The sequence below is a fragment of the Podarcis vaucheri genome (genome assembly GCF_965113315.1).
Source record: "Podarcis vaucheri genome assembly, chromosome: 7".
In the NCBI taxonomy this organism is placed as follows: Eukaryota; Metazoa; Chordata; class Lepidosauria; order Squamata; family Lacertidae; genus Podarcis; species Podarcis vaucheri.
In genome coordinates, this window is record NC_138765.1 from 29,605,380 (window position 1) to 29,632,803 (window position 27,424).

The 27,424-nt window shown below is 44.5% G+C and overlaps 1 protein-coding gene and 2 long non-coding RNA genes across 6 annotated transcripts in view; 1 reads left to right on the top strand and 2 right to left on the bottom strand.

Annotated features, from left to right (window-relative positions):
- Nucleotides 1-671: 671 nt before the first annotated feature.
- The window catches only part of LOC309537395, a 132,208-nt gene continuing 105,455 nt past the window's right edge, over nt 672-27,424 (bottom strand). The window contains exon 3 of the long non-coding RNA XR_014221880.1: nt 672-1,528. This is a non-coding gene — a long non-coding RNA (uncharacterized lncRNA). The remainder of the gene's footprint in view (nt 1,529-27,424) is intronic.
- On the top strand, nt 3,219-14,318 carry LOC309537397. The gene is made up of 3 exons (XR_014221882.1): nt 3,219-3,878; nt 4,457-5,650; nt 13,279-14,318. It is a non-coding gene; the product is annotated as an uncharacterized lncRNA (long non-coding RNA).
- The window catches only part of CNKSR1 (connector enhancer of kinase suppressor of Ras 1), a 34,563-nt gene continuing 14,328 nt past the window's right edge, over nt 7,190-27,424 (bottom strand). For 3 of the 4 annotated variants that reach the window (XM_082231569.1, XM_082231571.1, XM_082231572.1), the window contains 15 exons: nt 26,075-26,134; nt 25,133-25,204; nt 23,358-23,492; nt 22,215-22,300; nt 20,271-20,392; nt 17,962-18,152; nt 17,279-17,309; nt 15,972-16,144; nt 14,328-14,401; nt 12,733-12,804; nt 12,170-12,243; nt 11,048-11,112; nt 10,143-10,281; nt 9,783-9,964; nt 7,190-9,139 (listed from right to left, as the gene is read on the bottom strand). In XM_082231569.1, coding sequence (XP_082087695.1) covers nt 8,918-9,139; nt 9,783-9,964; nt 10,143-10,281; nt 11,048-11,112; nt 12,170-12,243; nt 12,733-12,804; nt 14,328-14,401; nt 15,972-16,144; nt 17,279-17,309; nt 17,962-18,152; nt 20,271-20,392; nt 22,215-22,300; nt 23,358-23,492; nt 25,133-25,204; nt 26,075-26,134 — 1,698 coding nt within the window. In that variant the 3' untranslated portion in view covers nt 7,190-8,917. The remainder of the gene's footprint in view (nt 9,140-9,782; nt 9,965-10,142; nt 10,282-11,047; nt 11,113-12,169; nt 12,244-12,732; nt 12,805-14,327; nt 14,402-15,971; nt 16,145-17,278; nt 17,310-17,961; nt 18,153-20,270; nt 20,393-22,214; nt 22,301-23,357; nt 23,493-25,132; nt 25,205-26,074; nt 26,135-27,424) is intronic. The other variant, XM_082231570.1, reaches the window with a different exon arrangement.

The following is a 27,424-nucleotide window of genomic DNA, read 5'->3' on the forward strand; positions in this document are numbered from 1 at the left end:
TCGTAAGAAAAAAATTGTCCCTTCTCGAGAACCGTAGTGAGGGCAGAGGTAGTGGAGGAGAGGGCGGAAATATCTGAAGCCTCATTCCATCAAAACGGGGTTGTAGAGCCTTTCCACCGTCAGTTGTACTGTACAACCAGCAACTTTTAATTCATCCCTAAATTTGTCCATTACAGCTATTCACGGCAGGTCTCTGTAACCTGACAGCAGAAGTCTAACCATGTCTATTCAGAAGTAAGCCCTACTGAATTCAATAGAACTTAAAAAGGTAAAGGCAAAGGTACCCCTGCCCGTACGGGCCAGTCTTGACAGACTCTAGGGTTGTGCGCTCATCTCACTCTATAGGCCGGGAGCCAGCGCTGTCCGCAGACACTTCCGGGTCACGTGGCCAGCGTGACAAGCTGCATCTGGCAAGCCAGCGCAGCACACAGAACGCCGTTTACCTTCCGGCTGGTAAGCGGTCCCTATTTATCTACTTGCACCCGAGGGTGCTTTCGAACTGCTAGGTTGGCAGGCGCTGGGACTGAACGACGGGAGCGCACCCCACCGCGGGGATTCAAACGTCGACCATGCGATCGGCAAGTCCTAGGCGCTGAGGTAGAACTTACTCCCAGGTAAATAGGAGCCACCATTAATAATAAAATAGTGTTCATCTATAGTTGCTATATGTTGTTGTTGTTTAGTCATTTAGTCGTGTCCGACTCTTCGTGACCCCATGGACCAGAGCACGCCAGGCACTCCTATCTTCCACTGCCTCCCGCAGTTTGGTCAGACTCATGTTTGTAGCTTCAAGAACACTGTCCAACCATCTCATCCTCTGTCGTCTCCTTCTCCTTGTGCCCTCAATCTTTCCCAACATCAGGGCTTTTCCAGGGAGTCTTCTCTTCTCATGAGGTGGCCAAAGTATTGGAGCCTCAGCTTCACGATCTGTCCTTCCAGTGAGCACTCAGGGCTAATTTCCTTAAGAATGGATGCATTTGATCTTCTTGCAGTCCATGGGACTCTCAAGAGTCTCCTCCAGCACCATAATTCAAAAGCATCAATTCTTCGGCGATCAGCCTTCTTTATGGTCCAGCTCTCTTCCATACATCACTACTGGGAAAACCATGGCTTTAGCTATACGGACCTTTTTTGGTAAGGTGATGTCTCTGCTTTTTAAGATGCTGTCTAGGTTTGCCATCGCCTTTCTCCCAAGGAGCAGGCATCTTTTAATTTCGTGACTGCTGTCACCATCTGCAGTGATCATGGAGCCCAAGAAAGTAAAATCTCTCACTGCCTCCATTTCTTCCCCTTCTATTTGCCAGGAGGTGATGGGCCTAGTGGCCATGATCTTCGTTTTTTTGATGTTGAGCTTCAGACCATATTTTGCACTCTCCTCTTTCACCCTCATTAAAAGGTTCTTTAATTCCTCCTCACTTTCTGCCATCAAGGATATCTGCATCTGCATATCTGAGGTTGTTGATATTTCTTCCGGCAATCTTAATTCCGGCTGGGGATTGATCCAGCCCAGCCTTTCGCATGATGAATTCTGCATATAAGTTAAATAAGCAGGGAGACAATATATCAGTTGTTCCATATCCAGTTCTAACTGTAGCTTCTTGTCCCACATAGAGATTTCTCAGGAGACAGATGAGGTGATCAGGCACTCCCATTTCTTTAAGAACTTGCCATAGTTTGCTGTGGTCAACACAGTCAAAGACTTTTGCATAGTCAATGAAGCAGAAGTAGATGTCTTTCTGGAACTCTTTCTGGAACTCTCTAGCTTTCTCTCTAGCTTTCTCCATAATCCAGCGGATTATGGATTGCTATATGTATGTGCCATTAATAAATTAAAGCACTGTGTTTTTGAGAAGTACCTCCACTTTTCCAATTCTCTTGAAGTGCAAAGGCCATAACAAAAAATCACTCACATCTACAGTTGAGCAATAGTTTTAGTTTGTGAAATTTTCGTTTGTCCTAATAAAAGTATTTCACAAACTAAAAATATTGCTCAACTGTAGATTTGAGTGTGTGTTTTGTTATGGCCTTTGCGTGAGGGAGTGGAAGACAGAAGTACCTGGCGTGCTCTGGTCCATGGGGTCATGAAGAGTCGGACACGACTAAACGACTAAACAACAACAACAACAACAACAATAAAAGTATTGCCCGACTATGGATTTTGGATTTCTCTTAAATGTTTGATTTACTGCGTAAATCTCCTTTGCACATTTATCTGAGAATGTCTGTTTCAAAACCCAAGATAATTGCATATACATAATTACTTGCATATATATAAACCTTGATTTACTTACCGGTATGTTTTGGTTAGGGTTGGAGATGACCCTTGGGTCTCTTCCAACTCTTCTTTATAATGCTTTCTGTGTATTACTGCCGTATTTTTGAAAATAAAGGAAATCCCATTCTTTATGTTGCTAATAACATTAATATCATCCAGCTCATGGATGTTATCTGCTTTAAATCTAGGGGACAGGTTAGGTCAGAGACAGCCCAAGCAGCAAAGCCAGTGGTCAGGACTGGGAGAGTTGCAGTCCAGCCCCATGTGAAGGATACCACATTGGCTAAATCCTAGCTGAGGTTATAATTTTTTTAAAAAAAGTTTTTTTTATTAAAGTTCGAAAAGAAAAACAAAGAAGAAGCAATATACAAATGTTAACATCAAGCGCCAAGCGTTTTAGTTTTTAACATAAAAACTAAAGAAGGGAAAAAATGAAAAAGAAAAGACTTGTGGGTTTATGACTATCAGCTTTATAAACTTATGCAAAACCCTTGCTCCGTAATAGAATTCCAACTCTTCTCCTTTCCATAAGCCAACCTTTTTTCAGTCTTCAAACTAAAGCTCATTTTCCTTTTTGTGCAAAAAGACCACAAGGGGTTTCTAATTATTAATCAGCAATGATTTTTCTCCAATTAAACACATCAACTTGGCCATCTCAGCCAAAGCCATTAATTCCAATAACCATTCTTCCATAGTCGGTAGTGGTGCCCGCCCTGTGGAACACCCTCCCATCAGATGTCAAAGAGATAAACAACTACCTGACATTTAGAAGACATCTGAAGGCAGCCCTGTTCAGGGAAGTTTTTAATGTGTGACATTTTAATGTATTTTTAATTTTTGTTGGAAGCCGCCCAGAGTGGCTGGGGAAACCCAGCCAGATGGGTGGGGTACAAAATTATTATTATTATTATTATTATTATTATTATTATTATTATTATTCCATCTCTATGCATATAAAAATCTCACCACAGTGAGCATATATTGAAATAATAGTCCATATTCTTTTTCTGGTTATATATCATCCATTAGTCCCAACAGGAAGAGTTCTTGTTTCAGCTGAATATTAACTTTCAAAATCCTCTTTATCAATTTGTGTCAAGTATTTTTTAGCTTTTTGAACATACACCAAGCATGATAAAGTGCCCCTTCGTGTTCTTGACATTTTCAACAAATATTTGGAACATTTTTATACATTCTAAATAATTTCTCAGGCGTTAAATACCAATGGTACATCATTTTGTAACAATTCTATTTTAGAACATAGCACAGTATGTATTTTAACCCTTTTGCCTATACGTATATGTTCCCACTGTTCCATCTGTATAACCAACACTTTTTGCTCATTTAATCCTGCATTATTTAACTAGTTCTTCCTACATTTCAAATTTCAACAAACGTTTAAACATTTTTTATATAACATGTTCATCATCTTTATACAATTACTTCTCAGAATCCATCTTGTTTTGTTCCACACCTCAAGTCTTTTTTCCCCAACTTAAGTCTCTCTGCTGATTGTAAATGAGAAAAACCACTGAAAATTTTAACCTTCCACTGTTAATTGTTCTCTTGTTTTAATTTTACAATCTCCTTGATTCCACTGTGGGTTTGAAGGGAGAGGGGAGGGTTGCTTTCTATATGCATTCTATACCTTGTACCTTGTACCTAAGAAGGATCTTCTAAGTCAATTTCTGAGCTAGAAATAACTTCACCTGCAAAAAGGGCCCCTCGAAGGAATGCAAGATAAGACAGATACTGTAAGCTAGAAATAGCCTCGCTTTTTTACTTTAGGAATGCAAGATAAAAAAAAAAGACACATACGGAGGAGACGGGAGGAGAGGGGGGGGGATGCAGGACGCTTGTATAGGGAACAATAGGGAGGGCTGTTTAGAAGGCTATAGACATGCTAAAAATAAGTTGAAAACTTTCCAGTTGATTGGGAAAGTTTCTGGAGGGCGTGGGGAGGAGGGAGAGAGCCCACTCAAGGTATAAGAAAGTCTGCAGAGGCGTATTTTCTGGGCAGTCAGTTTTCCAGAATTTATTCTGCTGGCTGTCTCCTGTGCACAGAGAATAAAACTGCTTTCCTCCAAAGAAGGATCTTTCCTGGTGTTTTCTTTTACTCTCTCTCTGGATCTGAGGACGCGGGCCAACGATTCCCTGGCATGGACTAGGCTCAGCCTACAGGTTAGGTTATAAATGTAAGCATAATCATTCAAGATTAATTGTTGTGCATGCTGCTGGTGTGTTGCTTATTAATGATTAAAGGCCTTCATTATGACTGGCCATGAATAGGGTCCAGAAATAGAAGGATCATTAATATGTAACTCAATGGAGTTGATTTGTTTCATTTGTGCTATGACGCTTGCCCTCTAGGAAGTGAGCTCCTTTCCCAGTTGTTTGTAATTGCGCTTTGAAAGAGATGAAGCTGATGTGGCTACTAAAATTATCTAAGCAACAGTTTGGATTCTGATGCTAGACCAAAATTAGGGAGAAAAGCAAGTCTGGTTTAAGCTCTCATATAGGAAGGACGGACATTTTAAGTGGATTATGGCAACCGGCACCATGGTGCTAGGACTGGTGGTTGCACCCATGGGATGGGTTCTGATGCTGGCAGCTACAGTAACACCAGAATGGCGGGAGTTCCCCAAAAGACCTGGTTTCCCTCAAGATGTCTCCTTCAGTGACGGCCTTTGGGAGAGCTGTATGGAGATGACCAGCATACAAGACAAGGTATGCCAACCGGTTCCAGAGGAGATGGCTATCTCCTGGCCTGTTCAGATGGTGAGGGCCCTGACTATCATCTCTCTGCTTGGTGGCTTCCTGAGTTATGTTCTTACCCATGTGGGGACACGCTGGTGGTCTGAACATCCAAACTACTGCCTTACAGGAGGCTCTGGGCTCCTGCTCCTGCTCTCTGGAGTCTTATACCTCTATGCAACATCCTATATGGCATACAGAGTCCTATCTAACATTGCAAACACAGAGACCCCAGATAAGGACAAATTCCATCTTGGAACATGTGTCTATCTAGGTTGGAGTGGAGGAGCATCCAAGACCTTTGCTGGGATGTGCCTGGCTACAAGTTTCCAAAGGGAGCATGACAACAGCTTAAGGAATCTACCTATGCCCTACTATGTGGATTATTAAGGAACTGAATTCAGTCTTTCAGGATAATTGGTAGAACAAAATGGGTTGGTGGGTCTTTTAATCCAAACTTTGTATGTGGTAGCATGCACTCTTTAAAAATATTTGTAGGATGTGGCTCAGTGATGACTTGCAAATTGAAGATACAAAAGCTTATCAGGAAATGTGTGTTGTGCTTCATGACAGGAAGACTGGGAGATGAACCTGTCAAGGCTGAAATGGGCAGGTCAACAGGTAGGGTGTAATGGATATAAGAATATAATGTATCTGCACATTTCAACCATAATTAGAGGGGGGGGATTATACTGAGATAGGGCTGGAACATGAGGATTAAGACAAAAATCCCATTTACCAGGGAGTAAATCCAATTGAATTCAAGTCTAATCTAGACTAGACATTAGATTATACTGAAATGTTGACGCTGCAAGGATTCGTTGATGAACAGTACTCATCATATCCCTGTCCTGGATGGGGTAGCATTCTCCTGCAAGGAACAGGTCTGCCACTCATGGGTACTGCTGGATCCAGCACTGTCACTGAAAGCTCAGATAGCCACCGTGACTAGGAGTGCCTCTTTCCAGCTCAGCTGGTTTGCTAGCTATGGTCCCTCTCAAAGAAAAATGTCTTGTCCACCATACTCCATGCAGTGGTGAACTTCAGGTTGGACTACTAAAATGTGTTTTACATGGGTCAGCAATTGAAGACAATTTAGAAACCTATCCAACATGCAAAAAGCACTCCCCAAAATAGTACTGCCATTAGAACTCGCATAACCCCTGTTTTAAAACAGCTGCAGTGGTTGCCAGTTTGTTTCCTGGCTCTGTTCAAGGTGCTCACTTTAGTGTTTTAAAGCCCTAAATGATTTAGGCCCCAAATATCTGAAAAACTACATACCTACGGACCCCTCCCCATGGAAGTGAGTCTGGCATGTTCATTCTATAGCTTTCCTTGCATGCTGAAGATTCATACCTCTTTATCCTCGTCTTTAAATGAGACTCACCTCTTTTATTGGATCTATACTGCTCTGCTTTGTTCATTAAAACACTACTGTGTTTCACTTATTTTTATATAATTGTAATGCTTTTATTTCTTTTGATAGTTATATTAGTTTAACAGACTTCCCAGGAATGGGTAGGAATGAGCCTGCAATTCCAAGGATTCTTTGGGGGAAGTCAAGTGCTTTAAATGTGCATTGAATGTTCTTTAAAGATGTATGGATCTCCCCTTTATCTTGCATGTATCTTGATCAAATCCTTTACCCTTTTAAAATTTGGCTTTTTGATTTCCCTGAGGATTTAGATTTATGGAGCCTTCCTATTTTGACAAAGTCTTACTGCTAAGAGGAAGCATTAATAGACTGTGGGATTCTTTTTGAGATTCTGTGTTTATTTTGGAAATAAAGTGGTTTTAAGCTTTACTATGGTCAGTAATTTAACACTGCCACTCCCTCTCTTCCTGCCTCCACCCATCAATGAATAACTAGGAAGGAATGTTTGTGATAGAATCCTGCACTGCAATGCCAAGAGTTCCGTCTTCGGGATACTTGTTCCTCCAGCGTTGTATTGGTGCCTCAGTTTAGATAATAGTGAAGGTATGCAGAGCTTTGGAGCAAACAAAACAAAACCCATCCACTTATTGGAAAGAACTGCAGGAAATGAGAAGTCGGAAACAAATATTTATCATTCAGCACTTACAGGGTGTTGTTTTTTTAAAAAGTATTCTGCAAGTATTTTTGATCTTGCAACAAATCCCTATTAAATATTTTATTATTTTTGAAGCTGAAGTTACTTTTTTGTTTAAAAGAATGCAGTGACTTGCAAAAAGATCAACAAAGGACTTTAAACAGCCAACACAAAAAGGGCGTATTAAATTATACAAGCTCCTGGCAAAAAATATACATAATTCCAGCAGCAACATAAATAATTAGGAGGAAACTCCTTGAACAGATAGGTAACCACTGTTCCTGGTCTTGTCTATGGTAAACCAGCTGGCCCAAAGTTTTAAAAGGGGCAGGTGGGGTTTGAACCCAGATACCCTGGAACAGCACGGGGGAACTATGATTCTGTGAATCTCCAGCCCAATGAGCAAGACATATGTGACCAAGTAGAGGGCCAGGGCGTAGCTAGCCGCTTCGGCACCAGGAGCGGTGGGGGTGGGGCGAGCTGCCCACGGGTGCGCCATGCGGGGGTGCCGTGGCAATTTGCATATGGGGGCGCCGCAATGGCGGATGCAAGCCCCATGCTGCCATTTCGGGCAGCGCGGGGCCCCAGGCCACAGCGTCGCTCCCAGGAGAGCCCCGTGGATTGGGCGTGCTGCAGGCCAGGCCCTGTGGTAAGTGCCGACTCCCACGGTGTGCCATTTTGTCAGCCCCCTCAAGGATGACACCTGGAGTACGCCGCACCCCCTGCACCTCCCTTTCTACGCCCCTGTATAGGGCAGCTAAAGCTGTGGCTATAAAAGAAAAAGCAGGGGCCTTAAAATGTGCTCCTGATTGGATAGTGGGGTTTGCTGTCAGCACCAATCAGCCGATTTCCCACAATGCCTACAGTGACTGTGCAACAGGGACATTGCGGGGTATTAAAGCACATGTCCTGCCAGACACTATCTATGCATCATTACAGCCTCATCGTTACAGCCGCTTCTGCCAAATAAGCCTACATGGGCCCACTGAAAATGGAAATCTATTTGGATGGCTATAATTAACACAAACATGCTGGAAGCTGATATAAATACAAGATAAAAAGGGTGTATTCGAATTGCAGGAGATGATACTTCTCCAAAAGTGTTCTTTTTAAAAAGGATAAGCATTGTCCTAAAAAAAATACTTGATTTATTATAGCTCAACGTAACACTTCATTGTTTTGGGACTGGACAATTTGAAAGCCATCATTTTGAAGATATATGCAAAGTAACATGTTTGATAGGCTTGAATCTATATATTGTCAGAGCATTTTTTGCAGTTTAATAGTACATGTAGCCAGTATTCTTTATTCTTGCATATGCTTATCCCACCCAAGCTAGTTCCTGATGCAAACCACCGGTCATTTAAAACTGAAAACCACACATTGCTAGGATGCCTTTTTAGTTATTAAAATTACACATAAGAGTTTCAACTTGAAACGTGTCAGTGAAATTGCTGCTTTCTGAATAACTTTTTCAAGGGAAACAAAGCTACGGAAAGCAACTTTAAAATCTTGCTTTTTCAGCTTTTTTCAAGATGTTGGTCCACAGACAGCAGTTAGTGTCCTGCTCCCTTGGGTCAGGCTTCTCTTTTGCACTGTCAGAAACATGTGTCTGTCTTCTTTTAAAAAAATAAACCCAGATGAAATCAAAATGCCCGCCATGACAACAAACAATCTTCCTAATCTCTCAGTTCAGCAAGAAGTTCTTCTTTGTCATTCATATTCTTTCTCTCTAGGGTGAGAGGACCATCTGAGTTTGTTTATGGGAACAGGGAGGAAGGTAATATCCACAGAGCACATATCCTGCTGACAAAATAGTTTATGGAGGAGCAGCAGCAGCAGCAACAACAGCGTCCTCTGGGTTGAAGTCTGACACATAGTCTGTTCTTGCGCCATCCTCTTGGCTCACCCTCTTGGCCCACCAGGACTGGATTTCCTGGTACAACTCCTGATGTTGTTCTTTCCATGCTCTGAATTTCTCAGAGGTCAGTTCAGAGTCATCCAGAAGAATATCAAGTAGCTGAAGTTCAGCTGTTTTTGCCTGAGGGAGGAAGGAAGGTCCCATTTTTAATGCTGATGCACTGTTCTTTTTAAATTTATTTTTAAGTCTTTGAAGCCCAGAACTGCAAGGATTTTAAAGCTTAGGAAAATGCCAGCCTATTGCATTTCCATGCTGGTTGTGGTATCTATCACAGGTGTGGGGAGCCTTTGGCCCTCTATATCTTGCTGAACTATAACTCCCATCAGCCCCAGCAAGCATAACCAATGGCCCGGGGTTACGGGAGTTGTAGTTCTGCAACAACTTGAGAGCTATAGGTTCCCCACACCTGACTTCTAGTCCACCCCTCACTTTCCATGCTACACCTCCTCTCCCCAGGTCACCCCCCCCTCTCTGACCTTGTTCTGCACATTCCTTGAGTGTTTCTGCCTATGCAGAACATGTTCTTGAACTCTGATCATGCTTCCTGCCTGTCTGGAGGGATGAATGATCAATAGTGTGTGCAACTGTTGATAGAAACTAGCTGAGTGTACAAAGGTAAAATTCACATTTATTGCTCTGGCCACTTCTGCCTCTGGCCTTGAGCACCACTAGCATGTGATCCTTGGAAAGTTGCCCACAAGGGAATGCAGCCCTCAGGCGGAAAGATGTCCCCCTCCCCAGTGTAAAGTGATGCTCCACCCACCTTGAGTGTGCTTTGGAGGGTCCGAACAAGATGAACCTTCTCGTTGATCTCCGGGTTCTTGTTGCGCTTGACGAAGGACTTCCGGTAATATTCGCGGGTGAACACCTGCTGTTTCCCAATGAGAGACACTCCGCCTTGCTTCAGACACTTGATCAAAGACTCCAGTTCTTCTCCCGAAGGATCTTCACGAGGCAGAAGGTTGAAAACCATAAGCAAAAGCGTTCTAGAACTCTGCTGCCCTAGAGGGCAGGGCCAGTACAAGAACAGCCTTTCACAGAGATGAATAATGAACTGTCTTGTGAAGGCTGCATTTTCTTCTCCTCACATAAACTTGGAAGGGGGAGGCAATGTGAAACTCACCTGTGGGAGAGGGCAATGCTGGGCTGTGGTCTGCATTTTGTCTTGGGAGGGGACTACTCAGAGGACTCCTGCTTGGGGATTCGTTATTCCCTGCGGCTCCTGTTAGCAGCTGATCTTTCTCCAGTTCCCTCCGCTTTGGCTGAAAGAAAGTAAGATTTTATTATAGCATGCAAGAAATGGAGTAAAGAAGAGCTAAATTCATTATCACTAGGCTCGTCTACCCTTCTGCTTGTCCCATGTCTAGAAAGCACGAGTCTGAGCGGTTTTCCGCTTGAACTTCACATGTCTGAGTGGTTTTGCCCTGCTCCTATCCCAGGGAGAACCCACTCTTTAGTGCTAAATCAGAGCCAACATCAATCCGGAGAAAACCCAAATGGCTTTTGCTCCAATTGACTGCTAAAGAGCAGTTTTTCCCAGGGGGAAAGCAGTGAGACAAGAAGAAAGGTGGATAAGCCCATTTTGGCAATCTTATGCCACGATTCAGCTCCAAAGGCTCCCCTGAGCTGCTTGCAAATATCAGCGAGAAGACAGCCCCTTCCCTAAGGCTCACAATTTAAGAGTCATGAAACTGGAGGAAAAAGGGATGGGGAGGGAAGATGGGGAAATCAACATCAGCATTAATTTTTACTTGAATACATCATGCGTTGAACAAGAGGAATGAAAAAATGTGGAGAATCCCCAATTGCGTTTGATGTGAAAAGGGGATTCCCCACAGCAACATTTCAACTGCACCATCAATATAGCATTATCACAACTTTTTGGCAGGCACTGAGTGTGTGAGTCCATTCCCACTTACCTCCATAGCTCAGGTAAATGGGGATGGGCTCAAAATTTCAAACAGGGGACCTCTTTTGGGTCACACTTCTTTACTATGGGGTGCAGGGATCCATCCATAAGATACCTACCAGATCAAAGCTATGCCTAGGAGAGTCATCCTCAGGGTCCTCTGCTTCTGTTTCACTGTAGCAATCTGTTCAAAGGGGAATTTTTAAAAAGAAAATTCTCAATGTCCAATCACATTCCATTACATGAAATTCACCATGAAGTTCAGTCCCAGAAAGAGACATATTTTCTCTACCTTTCTGTAGGGGGCAATTAAAGAGAATGTGATACTGTTGTTTCTCACTGTCAAAACACATAAGTTAGTGTCTCTGAAAATCCCAAGACAGAAATGGAGGAAGCTGCCTTATTCAGAGGACCAGTTTGCACATAACACAAAGCCAAATTATGGCTTCGTGTGAACGCATGAGTTCCTGCTGCACTCCTCTCCTCAGTCTTGCTGCTGCTGCGCTCCTATGAATTGTGCCATGGTTTAGCTTAGTGTGGCGTCCCAAACCAATCTTGTGGGTTGCCTCCTCCAGGAAAACCATGAACTGTAAACCCAAGAACAAACCTTGGTTGCAGCTTGTGGTTTGCCTGGAACAAGTCAAACCGTATGCCTGCTGAACTATGGCTTAAGCTCACAGGAGCAGGATCTGAGGAGGAGCAAAGTGGCTGTGATCTCTCTGAGAACCACGGTTTGGCTTAGCGTGACACAGAAATGAACCAAGTGTTGGACCTTTGGTGAAGTAGCTCAGCGCTGCCTACAACACTGACTCTTGCCTGCCAAAACCAAATGGAACATCTCTGGACCTGAATTTAGGAATCAAGATGGATTTAGGAATCACAGGCAATAGAGTTCCTTCAGTTTACAGAGAGAGAATATGCTGAATAGGTTTTGTTTATGAAGTAGAAGCCCTTTTGCAGATAACCTTTCTATCAGAAGTGGACAGCAACTGTGGAAAGGGCACTCTCCTGCCTCTGGAATTCTCACATCCCAGGATGCTTGCCAGGCACCCAATTTAATGCATTTTAGGCACTCCTAGTAGAATAATAGAATCATGGAAGGTACCCCAAGGGTCATCTAGTCCAACCCCCTGAAATGCAGGAATAGATCTGATACTGCTGTTTCAAGGATATATTTTAGTGATTTTTGTAAATTACAAAGTTGAGACATAAACATTTTGAAACAAGTATTGAGAGCCCACCTTCTTGACTATGTGGAACAGATTTATGGACTGGAGTGTATTTCATCATAGAAGTTATCAAACGGCTGACCCACCTGGAAAGAGAAACAGTCTGTTTTGAGATTTACCCAGATGCTCAAGACAATTTTCCTCACTGCGGTATATGAAATCACTAAAACCAAATATCTACTTGAATATGATATTTTTATTTGCAGTATTAACGCTGCTTTGCCTCTCAACTCCCCTTGATGACTTCATTCCCCAAATTGTATTTGGTTATTTGCTGGAGAGCCACAGACTCAGGAATTTGTCAGCTTGAAGCAGCTGATAACAGATACTCCCTAGATTTCTTCACAGTTTTTGTTTTTCTGTGCAAACCCTGGCTGGAATTTGACTAGGGTCATCTTTCTCGGTTTATGGCCCTTCACAATAAGGTTGCAGTGAGGCCTTTAGGGAAATCAAGCAACATCTGTCAAGGATTGCAACACTACTCGAGGCAACTTAGCATGGGACGCATCAGTCCCCAAAGTTGCTTCTAGGGTGGAACCTGAGATTGCTCAGGCCACTCCCATTTGGCTACTTACATGCTCAGGTCAGCCAGGGTCTCTGCTGCAAAGATAAAGGGCTTGTATTTCTCATGGGTAAGCTGGAAGACACTGCAGAAAAAGAGAAAAGGTGGCTGTGGTGGAATTCCCCATGATTCTTTGCAAGGCCTGCCCATACCCAGCTACAAATCTGCATGGTTACAGTTGTGTGTCAAGGCTTGAAAATGTTTGCAGTGGGCAACTTCACTCTCCCAACCTCTTTGGCTCAGGATATGCTGAGATAGATCATTCTATTCTAGGCACATGAAAGAGTGATAGAATTATGGTCCAAGAACTTGAATAAAATGACTGATGAACTGAACAATATGACGGACTAGTGGGACCTGCAACAGAGCGCTGCAGCATGGAATGCTCACATTCAGGGTGCCATTCAGCCAAGCTGTCTTCCAGGGTATTCCTTTCCCTCTTCCTTCTCCCATGACGACCGTCACATGCATCAGTCAGTCATGCTCACTGAGCATGCTCGGTCCTCACTAAGCTGCTTTGCATATTCCTCCCCTTTATCCTGGGCTCTATTCTCCTTAGACCTGGAACTGGGCTCTACACTATGTCCATTTTGAAAGCTTTATTGTGCAAATCAATACAGCGTCCCAACACAGCTATACAGACTACAAACAGATGAAGTGCAGAGGAGGAGAACAAGCCCTGGCTAGGGGGAGGTAAGACATTGATCCAACACTTGACATGCGCCTGGCATCCTCCTTTTGAAGGGTGGGTTGGGCCCTTCAATTCATGCAGTTTGCACCTAGAGCCTCGGGATTGGGCAAACCAATGTTATTCCTCCATGTAGGCTGGATTTGTGAGGTTTGTTTGCTCCAGTGCTGACACTGTCACATCCTTGGGAGTCAGGAGTGGAGTTGCAGCCAGATTGATGTCAGACTTTTCCCCAAACACCACCCTGGGAGGGGAAGCCTCCCTGCTGACAGGTGGAGGTGCTGCAAGTGGCTCCACATTGGACGATGTCAGGCTTGGGGAACTCTGTTATGGGAGCTGAACTCTACTCTGACAGCCCTCTTTGGGATCCAAACCTCCTCCTCCTCCCAACCAGATCAGACACCTGAGGTCCCTGTTTCACATTCCACAATATACCACTGATGTTTTTATTATAAAATTGCTCAAGGATGTTTTACAGGAAGCAATAAGTAGGTGAAGTAAGCAAAAACAGTAAGCATCTTACACTGTTGCTAGTTGAGACCCCACGCTGGGGTGATTCTCAGAGGGTAGTTGGTCCTAGCCATTCTTTCTCCCTACTGGATGCATTTCCCTTTCATTTATGAGTAGGGCTGTAGCTCAGTGATAAGAGCATCCGCCTTGCATGCAGAAGGTTCCCAGGTTCAATCCCCAGCATCTCCAAAAGGGCTGGAAAAATTTCCTGCCTGAAACCCCAGAGGGCTGCTGCCAGTCAGTGAATTATTGGATTTATGATGTGCACATCCCTCTAGGGAACCCAGGGTTTTGTAGACAATACTGTGTTAGATGGATCAGCAGACTGACTGTAGAAGTCAGCTTCCCCTGTTTGTTCAATGTTCAAGATCTCTCCAGAGCCACCCATCAGGCTCACTGCACATACTCACTATTTCTTCTTCTGTTCCTTTTTGCTTTCCAGTCTGTACGCCGACACATTGATGAAACCCACAGCCTTCTCGTCCTGGGGTAAGAGAAGGGAAAGCACCAATTAAAACAGAGCAGCACTTCACACCTTGATTGGCTCCACTTGCTGCTACTCATATATAAAGCGGCAGCCCAGGAATGCTGAACAGGTTTCTACTACAGAAAGCAAGGGAAAGCTGTAGGACCCGCAGGCTGCTCCTAACCTTCCATGGGCAAGCTATAAAGCAAAGAAGGGGAGCTTGCAGACTGCCAGACGTTGCAGGACCACAGCGCCCATCATCCATGATCATAGAGATGCAGCCAGCTCCCATGGGCATGGCCTTCAGCTTGCACTGAAACTGACCAGTTGCAACCTGGATGCAACTAGCAATAGCAGAGAACGAATCATTTTGTGTTTTTTATCATGTAATTTTATGTTGTGAACTGCCCTGGAGATAATTTGATAAGCTGGTGGGAAATGTGCTCCAAAATGCTCCACTCAGGATTGCAGACAATTTGTTTTGGTGGTTGGTGGATCAGTTGTCACTTCCTGCTACTCCCCTTTGCATGCCCCCCATATCCCATAGCATAGTTGCCCATCTCTGTACATTGTATCTTGAATGTTGTATAGGACACTCTCTGCTCTGTAAGAAGAGAGGGAGGCAGGCAGGCAAAAACAACATTGGGGCCAGCTCCAGAGTCAGACTGCTCCCTCCCCTGACCAATTTTATGTTTTATAGCGTTCATTTGCTTTAGTATTTTAACACTGTAAGCCATTTTGGGTGCCTAGGCAGAAAGACGGTATTAGAAAGTATTACATAAATACATAAATAAGAAGGAAAAAATGTATTTTTTCTTTGGAGCTCTCAAATTTGCACAAAACCAGAAAACCACAGAGGTGTATGCTGGGAATTTACACTTGCCTGACTGTGTGCTTTTGCGCACTTCCTTGGCAGGGGGTCAGGGGAAAGTGTATGTGCCGCATCAGCACTTAATTGGAATACAGTGGTGCCCCGCAAGACGAATGCCTCACAAGACGGAAAACCCGCTAGACGAAAGGATTTTCCGTTTTTGAGCTGCTTCGCAAGACGATTTTCCCTGTGGGCTTGCTTTGCAAGACGAAAACGTCTTGCAAGTGTTCCAATTTTTTTCCGCTTTCCCCCCCTTTTTCTAAGCCGCTAAGCCGCTAATATCCTTTTAGCCACTAATCTGCTAATCCTTTAATAGCCATTAAGCCTATAATAGCCGCCAAACCGCTAATAGCTCTAATCCGCTAAGCCACTAATAGGGTTGCTTCGCAAGACGAAGAAACCGCTAGACAAAGAGACTCGCAGAACGGATTAATTTCGTCTTGCGAGGCACCACTGTAAAGGAGTCAAGAAATTAGAAGGCAGGGACAAACACAAAAGCGAACATCTACTGATATGAACAAAAAAGACAGAAGTTGCTCCTCATATACAAGTTCAAATATGTGTGGACTATTCCATTCCAATTCAGATGAGGGGAAAGTAGATTTAACAGCTTGAACGTGGACAGATGCTCTGTTGCAGCGACGACAACAACGAACAGGGCTACCCTTTGGTGATCCATGACTCTCCGAAATACTTAGCGACCTACGATGCACTCACGTTGGGGTTGCTGTACCAGTAGAGGGATTGACCCTTCAGCACGAACCAAAACCGCTTCCATTTCTGGGCCATGAAGCCCCCGTGGTCTTTCTTCTTAAGGAGCCAGCCATCGCAGTCCACCTGGCCCAGATCCTGGCAGGAGATTCGGCGGCGACTCAGTCGGGTTGCCATTCCTCAACAAAAGCGGGGGCGGGTGTGTTATTATGACAACAAGGAAGGACAAGGTGCACAATGCAAGTCACTAAAAAAAATCCGGCTCATAGTATACAGTTTGCGATTTTTCCACCACAAGAACTTTTTAAAAAAACTTTTGCTGACTTAGGGAGGCATTGATAGAAGGGCCAAGGGCAACCCCTCCTTCTAGGGATGCAGCTTTGGTCGCCATAGGTTTAAAGCACATGAATACCAGTTGAAGAGCCAAGGCTCCCCCCTAAAGGATCCTTGAAACTGTAGTTTAACTCCCACAGAGCTACAGTTTCCAGCATGATTCTCTGGAGAAAGCCTCAAGCTTTAAATGTATACAGTGTGGTTGTGAGTTTGGTCTACATATCCCATATGACGAGGTAACAGGTATTTGCAACAAAATGTTGCAGTGTAGAATGCGCCTCTTCAGGGTTCCAGGTGTCACATCCCCTGCCACAGGGACCCAGGGACGGCATGAGAAGGACTCCGATTCAGACAAACTGAAATCTGTGTGCATGACACTTTGCAAAGAACAGGACTGCCAGTTTCAAGCACAATCCCATCCCTTTGCATTATTTCCTCGCTTCCCCTTCTCCTGTTGCCTGTAGAATTGTGGCTTCCTCATTATGCTAGACCAGTATTCACCAACCTGGTGCCCTATCTGCAAGGGACTTGGAGGATGACCCTGTAACCTCACAGCTACTCCAGGACATGCAGCTGTAGAATGTACCACGGGTCCTTTAAAGATTGCATTCAGCTCTCTCAAGGGGGCAGGAGCCTCTGGAAGGGAAGGCTCTGCTAGTCTTCATAATCCTTCCGATAACTCTGGGACAACATTCCCCATGCGTGGCTGTATTAAGCTCTGGCAATCAGCTGATCAACCACGAGGGCAAACATAGGTGGCCTGGTATCATGCCAAGAGACTGACCACCCACCTGTCAAACTTGGCCCGTGGGGGGACATAAAAGTTCCCCCCTCCCTTCTCTGGTGAATGGCGGCACACAAAAAAGAACTGTTCTCCTCCTCCTTCTAACCAGGCTATATTTATGGACATGTTAGACAGCTTTAGCATAGGCTGAAATGCTTGTAATATTGAAGGATGAATTGATGCTACCGGTACTCACCTTTTTGCTTTCGTCGATATTCAACACTGCCCTGAAAGGAATCAAAGGGGAGAAAAACAATTTATCAGGATCTGCAAGAATAGCTGAGTGTTCCTGTTGCTGGTGCCAGCCACCCCACATCACAATAAAAAGTGAGTGGGAGAAATCACCCTACAATTCAGTAGAAATGCAAACTCAGTTTTACAATTTGTTTAAGACTGGTTCGAAGGCGGGGGGGGGGCTCACCAAATAGCAGCATTTGTTAAGAAATCTTACAATTGATATGGATTGTGGCTAACATGTCTATGTAGCTTTAAAAACCAGCAGTGGGAGTGCACTGGATGCAGTAAATAGAACATGCCCTTAGACTTCCCAACGATCAACCATCTATTCCACACTTTTTATGCAGTTCCCTGTCACTTTTCTAGCCACAAAAACCTCTTTCGTTTGTAAAGTGAATTTGTTGCACCAGAGCAACAGGGTGCTTTAATCCACTTTAATTGTAGAAACCCAAATTTACAGCATGTGACTGAATCGCTCCTGCAAAACGCTGACAGTCTGGAGACAATGCTGGGATAGCTCCTGCTGAATTAGTTTACATTTTTGTTTCTATTGCATCAGCAATTCAGGGAGGCCTTTTTAGACCTGAAGCCAGAGGGTCTAAATAAAACTTAGAAATAAGCAAAACACAATGCAACTCTCACCTCTTTGGAAGAATCTGCAGATCCCAGCCCTCGGATTCCTCTGACAAACCCATTCTCAGGGGTTGTGGAGTCTTCTGATTCAAGTTCCAGGGTACTGGGTCTGGCAGGGGAAGCAGCTTCAGGGGATCTGGATCCTTTAGGATCGACCCTGACAAGGCTCTCACCTTCCAGCACAGGTTCAGCAAATGCATCTGGAAGAACTAGTCAAAAACCCAAACCAAAGCTCATCAATTCATCAGTGTGGAAAAAGATTTTACACCAGAAGGATTTATTTGTTCATTAGATATTTAAAAACCCACCTTTCTGCACACTTGTCCTCAAAAAGTCAGTTTGCAACAGTAATAAATACATCAATCCCATAACAGCATAGCAGCAAACAATATTCTGAAGTTCTAAACTATGAAAGCCACCCTGATCTATGTGGGGCTCCACTTGAGCCTGGTGTTAGTGCAGAATGTTGCAGCCTGACTACTGACTGAGAGGAGTGAGATCCTGTCTGCATGTAACATGTTAATTCAGACACTTCACTGGCAATTTGTTCCCGGGACAAGTTCAAGTTGCTACTATTAGTATATAAAGTCCTTAACAGCTTGGGACCAGCTGACCTGGAAGATCACCTTACCCTATGTATGCCCACATGAGGACTTTGACCCGTAGAACTTGTACAATTGCCAAATGATGTTCATTCTGCACTTGAAAAACACCAATCTTTCAGTGTAGTAGTTACTACCCACTGGAACTCCCTGCCCATTGACATTAAGCAGGCATTTTGTTCCTTTCAGTGCCTGCTAAAAACATTTGTTTAGGCAAGTATACCCTGACATGTAAAGGTGACATGTATTTTAATCTACAATTTTAGTTCATAATATTTTTAACCACTGATCTTACTCATATTTTGATCTTTTTTTCTGAAAAAACATTGTCTTTAACTTCTATTTTTATTGACAATTCAATGTATATCTTATATTCTTTGTAAACTACTTATTTGAAATTAATCACTATATAGTATAAATAAAATATACAGCCTCAGATGCTGATCTCAAAGTTTGGGCAGGTTTGTGTACAGCTGTAAGCCAACTTCCAGAGCCTCAAATCAGCCTTCGTCAAGCTGGCACCCTTCAAGTGCTGGCTGGGGCAGATTTGAGTTAAACCCTTTAGAGTGAAGATTGCTCTAAATGGTTTGGAACCAGGTTAACACCACAGCCTTAAATTTGGCCTGGGAACAAATAGACAATTTAAACGGGAACAGAATAGGCATAATGCGCTCTAAATGCCTAGCTCCAACAAGCATTCTAGCTGCCACATTCTGCACCAGTTGTCATTTCTTTGTTGTGAGTGGTGTGCACGACAGTAATCTAGCCTGGATGTAAGCAAAGCATGCCTAACTGAGGCCTCTACTCTCTAGGCCACAGGCAATGAGCCAGCCCAAGCTGATAAATACCTTTGTTAAAAATGCTCAAATGGTGAGAGGACTGCAGCCCAGTGGCAAAACAGCTGCTCTGCATGCAGAAAGTTCCTGGTTTAGTACCTAGATCAGTGTTTCCCAAGCTTGGGTCTCCAGCTGTTTTCGGACTACAACCCCCATCATCCCTAGCTAGCAAGACAGGGGTGATGGGAATTGTAGTCCAAAAACAGCTGGAGACCAGAGTATGGGAAACACTGACCTAGATTCTCCAGTAGGGCAGCAAATGCCCCCTGTCCAAAGTCCCAGAGTGTCACAGTCAGTCAGTGAGACAATGATATGCTCTTGCTTCATGTAAGGCAGGGATGGCCAAACTTGGCCACCAGCTGTTTTGGAACTACAACTCCCATCATCCCTAGCTAACAGGACCAGTGGTCAGGGATTATGGGAACTGTAGTCCCAAAACATCTGGAGGGCCGAGTTTGGCCATCACTGATGTAAGGCATTTTCTTACCTTTGATCATCCCTGACCACTGACTAGGCTGGCTGTGACTGATGGGAGATGGAGTCCAGCATCAGGCTCCCCATACCAAAGGCTCTTCACACCCCAGCGGAAAGGTGTGACCAGCTGGGGAAATGGCCTCTGCTCTTCCTGCACATGTGGGACAGAGGGAGCGGCGTCATTTGAACCTACATTCTCTTTTACCCTAAGGATTATTGTGGGAATAACAGGGGAGTTGTGGGGGAATAATAAAAAAGGACACAGCTTTGAGCTCCATGGAGGAAGGGTGGGTTTAAACTAAAATGTAACAAACACACAAAATAATTACGTAAATTTAAAAGAGTCCAAGAAGTCACAGCAACGTGCGGCTCCCCACCACCAACAAGCCAATGCCCAAATCCTTACCTGCCCCAGAAGGTTCTTCTAGAGAGCCGTCCGAATGCCATGAATTGGTTGCTTCCTGCTCCTCTTCATCAGCAGGGAGACCTAGAAGAAAATCTGGTCTCCCATCCACCTCAGCAGTCATGCTTTTAAAGGACAAAAGAAAGAAGAGAAAACAAACAAACAAACTTGGAGCTCTATCTTTCATAGCAGCTGTGCACTGTTTACCAGAACTTCAGATCCCAGTTGTCTGGCACTTCAGCCACAAGGAGTCCAGCAAATGCCGATTTGGCAGCAAAACATGCTGGGACCCAGACAGCTACAGAGATGGATGTTTGCCCCTGCCTTCCCCCTTGCCCTTCTTTCCTTAACACCACACCTTGAGAGATCTTGGCTCTCCATCACACATACATCGCTATTCTCCCTAACCACCAGAAATCTAGAACAGGCAGAAGGTAGATCAAGGTCCATCACTAGATTCCAAGGCAATTTGCAGTAGATCAGTAATTGTTTTGTTTTGTTTTGCAACCATTTGCTTAAAACAGCAGCAACAACAAAAAGCTTTTCCTTCCAAATTAGGTTACTGAAAGGAAGAACATTTGAGGGTGGGGGAACCAGGAGTAGATTCATGGGTGAAAACTAAGATTAGTTCTGGTCCCAAAAAGAAATTCTTGAGCAGTGTGTGTGCTCTGAAGCATTACAATCCTTAATTCTCTCAAGGTTCTAGCAAAATTCAAACAAGAATGGTTATGCCCTGTGCTTTTTTCCCCTGGGGGACACACAGTGGTATGCATACCCCTAAACATTTTGTGAATCTTTGTCCTTTTGTCTTTGTACTGTATTTATTTTTCCCAATTTAAAATATAAACTGGTGATTTTCTTGAGTCAAAATGAGAGTGCCCCTAAATATTTTTTTTAGAAAAAAAGCACTGGTTATGCCTGAGATAGAATCATAGAACTGTAGAGTTGGAAGGGACCCCAAGGGTCATCTAGTCCAACCCCCTGCCATGAAGGAATCTCAGCTAGAGCATCCATGACAGATGGCCATCCAGCCTCTGCTTAAAAACCTCCAAGGAAGGAGAGTCTACCACCTTCTGAAGGAGTCTGTTCCACTGTCAAACGGCTCTTCCTGATGTTTAGTCAGAATCTCCTTTCTTGTAACTTGAAGCCACTGGTTCAAGTCCTACCCTCTAGGGCAGGAGAAAACAAGCTTGCTCCCTCTTCCATGCAACAGCCCTCAAGATAGCCCTCCCTGCAGCATGAGACCACAAAGGGATTTTCTAAGTACCTCTGCCTCTAGTTTCTGCTGAGCGAGAGGCCAAGAGGATGGAAAATATTTTATTCTTGGGATGTTTAAACTCGGACAGACCTTGGTTTGCGCAACAGGAAGGGGAAAGGTCACTAATTTATTCAAGAGATACTCCATCTGCGCATTGAACCAGAGAATGCCCCCTCCCTGGGCAAGTTCCAGCACGACCCTTTGCAGTTTCGTTCCCACTGAAAGTATGAGTACAGTGTGACATCATCAGAACTCACTGAGTTGCAGATTTTGTTACAGCTTCTAAGTCAAGTCCACAGAACCCTGGGGGTAATATCCAGTGAAGCTGAAGAAGTTGGGAGATTCAGGACAGAGAAAATGAAGGGCATCCTCACAAAATGTCTGTTTATACAGAATTTGCTCCCAAGGGGTGCAGTGATGACCCACCAACTTAGGGCACTTCTGGAGTGTCGCCATTTTGGGGGGGGCATTTGACCACATACTAGCAAATTCGAGATGAGCATTTAAAGCTGACTCGTACAGCAAACTTGCTGCCCACCACCCCACCCCCCGGCACAAAAAATACCACACTTTCTGTGATAGGGAAAGCAATCCTTGATGGACCAGACCCACAGTCCACATGTCAATATCTACATAGCACAGTAGTGGGCCCGAAACCCTAAAATCCCCAGAAATGTTGGATTCCTAACCTGGAAGTCGAAGAAGCAAAACTAGTCGGAGACTCATCACTGTGCAAGCTCAGGGGTTCCACAACATCGAACAAACCTTCCAGCACCTATGGAACGAACAGACAAAAGTCACCTATCTGTTACAGTCAAGGGGACAGTCTACACTGTGCCTTCTGTATATTGTTGAGATGCTGCTTTCGCCTTTCCATTGGGTCGGAAATGACACTCCAGGGGAGTCGTAAAAAAAAAAAAAAAAGCCTGACAAGGACGAGCAAAGATTAGTCACAGATTTATTTGGAAATGTGAGATTACTAAGACTCTGAAGCACTTGAATTTCCTTTTTGCTCACTTCAGAGTAAGCAACCCATAGCTGTAAAGATAAGGTCTAAGGAGACTACCCTAGTTCTGAAGACACAGCTCTTTACCTGGCCTTTGATACCTGAGGTGAATATTTTTAGGACCCACCTTCTTTTCTGTGATTTTAAGTTGTTTTCAACCATTTCTAATATTGTTACCCGCCCTGAGACCTTAGGTTGAAGGGAGGGAAATAAATAATAATGATAACGATAATGATGATAAGCAGTGGTAGGTCTGGCTCTAGAAGCTCTCGTCAGGACTTATACAGGGAGTAATCAGATAAACACCCCTTACATAGAATCAGAGAGTTGGAAGGGACCCTGAGGGTCATCTAGTCCAACCTCTTGCAATGCAGGTATCTCAACTCAATCATATATGACAGGTGGCCACCCATCCTCTGCTTAAAAACTCCAGGGAAGGAGGGAGTGCATAACCTCCTCTCCAGGAGGCTCCTATGCCAAAAAATGGAGGTGGAGTCAGTCCAGGATCTGAGAAGCTGCTAGCTGATGTTCAGTGGTTTACCACATGGGGCAGCTTCAGGAGGTCCTCAGGTGCTTGTTCTAGGCTGGAATATGTCCCTGAATAGGGATAATGCTTCTTGTATGCCTGGATGCAGGACGGAGGTATATGGGGGTGCAAAAACCTTTGACTTTCCTGTAGATTGAATGCTGCCTACTGTACAATGTAAGAGTCCTGTTCTTTGCTTTGCCCATGTTTGCCTCTGGCCTCACCCACCACTGGGAAGCAGCTCCCCAGAGCAGTACCCACAGGGAAATGTGGCCTTGGGCTGTTCTAGGCCTAGCTTACCTTCGGCTGTAGAGGAGAAGACTCAGGGGAACTGGGAGTCCCTGGGAAAACGAGTGGTATTTTCTTCAGCACCAAAGTCACCTGACTTGATGTCTCAAGAAGCTTTTTCACCAGATTCATCCGGGTCCAGCCCACCTACATGGTTGACAGATTGTCTTGCCTTTAATATTTTTTAGCTTCAAAGTGCTTTTCTTTAAGTTTCACATTTTTCAACATTATTCTATTTGAAATATTTTTGTATTTATCTATCTAACTACACTATTATTTGGTGAGCCGATGTAGAAAGGCAGTTTACAAATACTGTAAATAAAAACAACAATTGTCAAATAGATTAAGTTAAACGAGGGCTGCAAAATTCAGGGCTTGGGCACATCTTATGTTAACACCGGTGACGGAACAGTAGCAGGCTAGCTTAGTCATATGCCTCATCTGCACTAGACATTTAAAGCGGTATCATACCACTTTAAACAGCCATGACCTCCCTCAAAGAATCCTCACTAAGGGTGCTGAGTTGTTAGGAGGCCTCAGCTCCCTCCACAAAGCTACAATTCCCAGAGTTCCCTGGGGAGAGGGCTTGATTGTTAAACCACACACTGTTAAACTTCAGCAGCGAAACATCATGGGCCAATCCTGCTCCAACACATCAGCACCATTCCCCACCCCGTATCCACTGCCTCAGGTGGCTGCCTCACAATGCCTAATGATAAGGCTGGCCCTATGCAAACACCTGGGATAAAAACACTGACAGAACTGGCAATATTCATAAACCAGTAAAAAAACCCAAAACATTTCAGTGTGCCAGCATACTCTGTCAGTGATCTTAAAGGAATTTCAAAGGGAGTGGGGGGGGGGGCTCCAGCAGGAAATGGAATTGCAATTCCTCAAGTTTGATCTATTCATTTGGGTCTCAATAGAGATAACAGTTTCCTTTTCCATTCAAAGGAACTCAGCATTGCCAAGTTGATTGTTTTATCACCTCTCGGGGCTGTTGTAGAGGACCACCCTGCTTAACTTGCACACATTCTAGCTCAAACAGAACTTCCACTATCTGTACTATTTGCATTTCAGGTCCTTCTCTCCTCTGCTTACTCCACATGCAACACTAGCCACTCTGCATCCATCTATCTGCAACTGAGGATTACACTTCATATGCCTGATGAAGGGAACTCTAGCCCCTGAAAGCTTGTGCCACATTAAAATGTATTAGTCTTAAGATGCCAGAAGATCATTTGTTGATTTTGGCAAGTGCTAGGCACTTAAGATTTATTTTAAAAATTGTTACTGACGTGTCACACAATTAATTACGGTAACTTTCTATGTACCCTTAGGCTCCCTCACCACCACAATATTTCTGGCTGCAGACCTGAGCTGCTGCACTCACCAGTTGCTAGCTGCAAATTTACCTATAGGAGGCAACCAACTGCCATTTTTAAGGAGGTGAAGCACGATAGCCTATCTTGTTCTCCGCAAATTTGTCTGAAACCTGGATGGCTTTGAAAGAGGATTAGACATATTCATGGGGGATAAAGGCATCAACAGCTACTAGCCATGACGGCTATGCTCTGCCTCCATGACCTTCTATCACTACTACCAAACCCACATCAAAACAAGACAAGGCAGTCAAGCAGCAGCACTGAGGGGAAAATCTGAGCCTGGCATTAATGAAGACCCATTGAATTTGGCTGCGACCCACCGCAGTAGCCAACTTAGCATCCTAGTTAGTCCTGCCCAAGTAGTCAGCCACAGAGCCAAATGAGGAAGAGGCCCACACTTACCACCACCTGGTTGTTGACTTGCACTATCTCATCCCCCGGAAGGATCCCGCTGTTGCAGTGCTCAGCCGGGGACTGGAAGAGAGCAACACGTGCAACAAACAAACAAACAAACAAACAAACAAACACGTCAAGATCTCCTTTGCTGGAAGGGAGAAGGAGGCAACCTGGACACTCTCACTCTTCGACAAATCCAAGTAAGCAGCTTTCTTGGACAGTGAAAGTTGAGACTGGGGGAGGGCTGGGGAGCTGCTGCAGAGGGGATTAAGTATTAACTTCAAGCTCTGACCTTTGGGGTAATTCCTGCTCAGCAAGGAGGCAAAGGAATGAAGAAACTAGCTGGGCTGAACAGCGTGCGCGCACACACACACACCAAGGTTTTGGCCAAGCTTCGGATGACGCAGAGTCACTGTCGGGGGGGGGGGTAGCAAAGCAGGTGGGCTAAGCCACGTTCTGCCTGGCACGATCTGAGGAAGAAATATGAGCTCCCCCACCTCTAGATGAGTTGCTAGGTTTCCCACACAGGCTGATTTCAGAGACCTGAAGTCACTGTGGTGGGGCAGGGCAGGGCACTATTTTAGGACCTAAGTTAATGCTCCCTTCTTCCCTATGGGAAAACGCAGAGTGCGTTTCAAGGCTTAAGCATTCATCCTGATTTGTTGCGAGGAGATGAGGTGATGCTGGCTATGAACATTTATGCCAGTTGGTTCACAGGGAGGACAGATGACGTTGCACCAAAAATCCCAAACTTTCCAGTGCATTTTCCTTAGCGTGAAAAGTCTGAGGTTTCAGGGAAGCAAGTTTGTTGCACAAGACCTCCCACAGTCAACTATAATTGTGCATCTTCAATTTGCCAGCATGAAACCGAATCCCTGTGAAATATAGTGACAGTATGGGAATGCCCCGAAGACACAAATAACCCCCTGTATCTTCTTTCTGACTCACCTCTGGGGCAGTTCCCGATATGAAATGGAGACAGGTGGGCGAGGACTTAATCTCAATGCCCTGCAGAGGAAAAGATGTAGCAGACATGGTCGCTGAGATGGTGGCAGAAGAGATCTTAGCTCAGTAAAAGAGCATTAACTACGCACACAAAAGTTGCCTAGTTCAGTTCCCAGCAATGCCAGGCTGGGCTGGGAAAGACCCGTATCTGAGGCTTTGGAGACCCATAAATATTCACATAGTTATCCCTCCATGGAGTTCAAGGTGGCACACGTGGTTTTCCCTCTCCCCATTTTCATCCACACAGCAACCCCTGAAGTAGGCTAGGTTAAAAGACAGTAACTGGCCCAAGGTCACCCAATGAGCTTCATGGCCGAGTAGTGATTTGAACCCTGGTTTCCCAGCCTGCCTCAGTATAAGGCATCTTGCTATATCAGCAGAATAAGAGTTGTAGTTCAACAGCAGAGCAGCTGCTTTTGCATGCAGAAGTTTGCAGGTGAAATCCCCAGTATCTCTGGTTAAAAGGATCAGTTTGCAGAACAGACAATGATGGGCTTAACTGACTAGAAGCCTGTCTTGGGGGGGTGTGGGGGCAGACAGCATGAGCCCTGGGGTTTTTGCACTGGCACCCAGATCTCCTGTCCTTTCTTCTCTATAATCTTTGTTTTGTTTAAAAACACCCGTTGTTTACAGGGCAGCTAGGTGTGCTTAGAGCACAGTAACAGTGAAGTTCCAACTGTCTTAATTTGCCCAGAAGCAATTTTATGTCATGGGCTCACTGCTTTTACGTACCCAACAACATCCCTGCCTGACTCTGTTTAAGACAACTTAAAGGGAGGAGGGAGAAGAGTTCATTCACCCTGCCCATGATGAAGGTCAACATTCTTTCAATAAAGGACAATTATTCTGGGGGCTTCCAGGTTGCAGGAGAGGGACGTGACATTTTACTTTGCCAACCCAGCTTTGACAGACATACATAAACAGGGAAGGCCATACAGCTCAGGGCCAGCACACCTGCCTTGTATGCAAAAGGTTCTGAGTTCAATTCCTGGCATTTCCAGGTAGGGGTGAGAAATACTCCCTGCCTGACACCCTCAAGAGGCGCTGCCAGTCAGTACAGATAAAGCTGAGCAGCGCGAAATGCATCATGTTGCTTTGTGGGACTTTCCCATCCCCTCCGGTAGGTAAGTAAGTGCTAGTTGTTGTGATTGTTATTTATTATTGATTTCCTGCTCCTGTTTCTTATTTCATGTTGGAGCAGCCAAATTTCACAGCCGCCTTTATAAGCGCTGGATATGCACTTTATAACTGTGACTGGGGGCTTTGCACTCAGCTCTTTTGCCTGCGACAGCC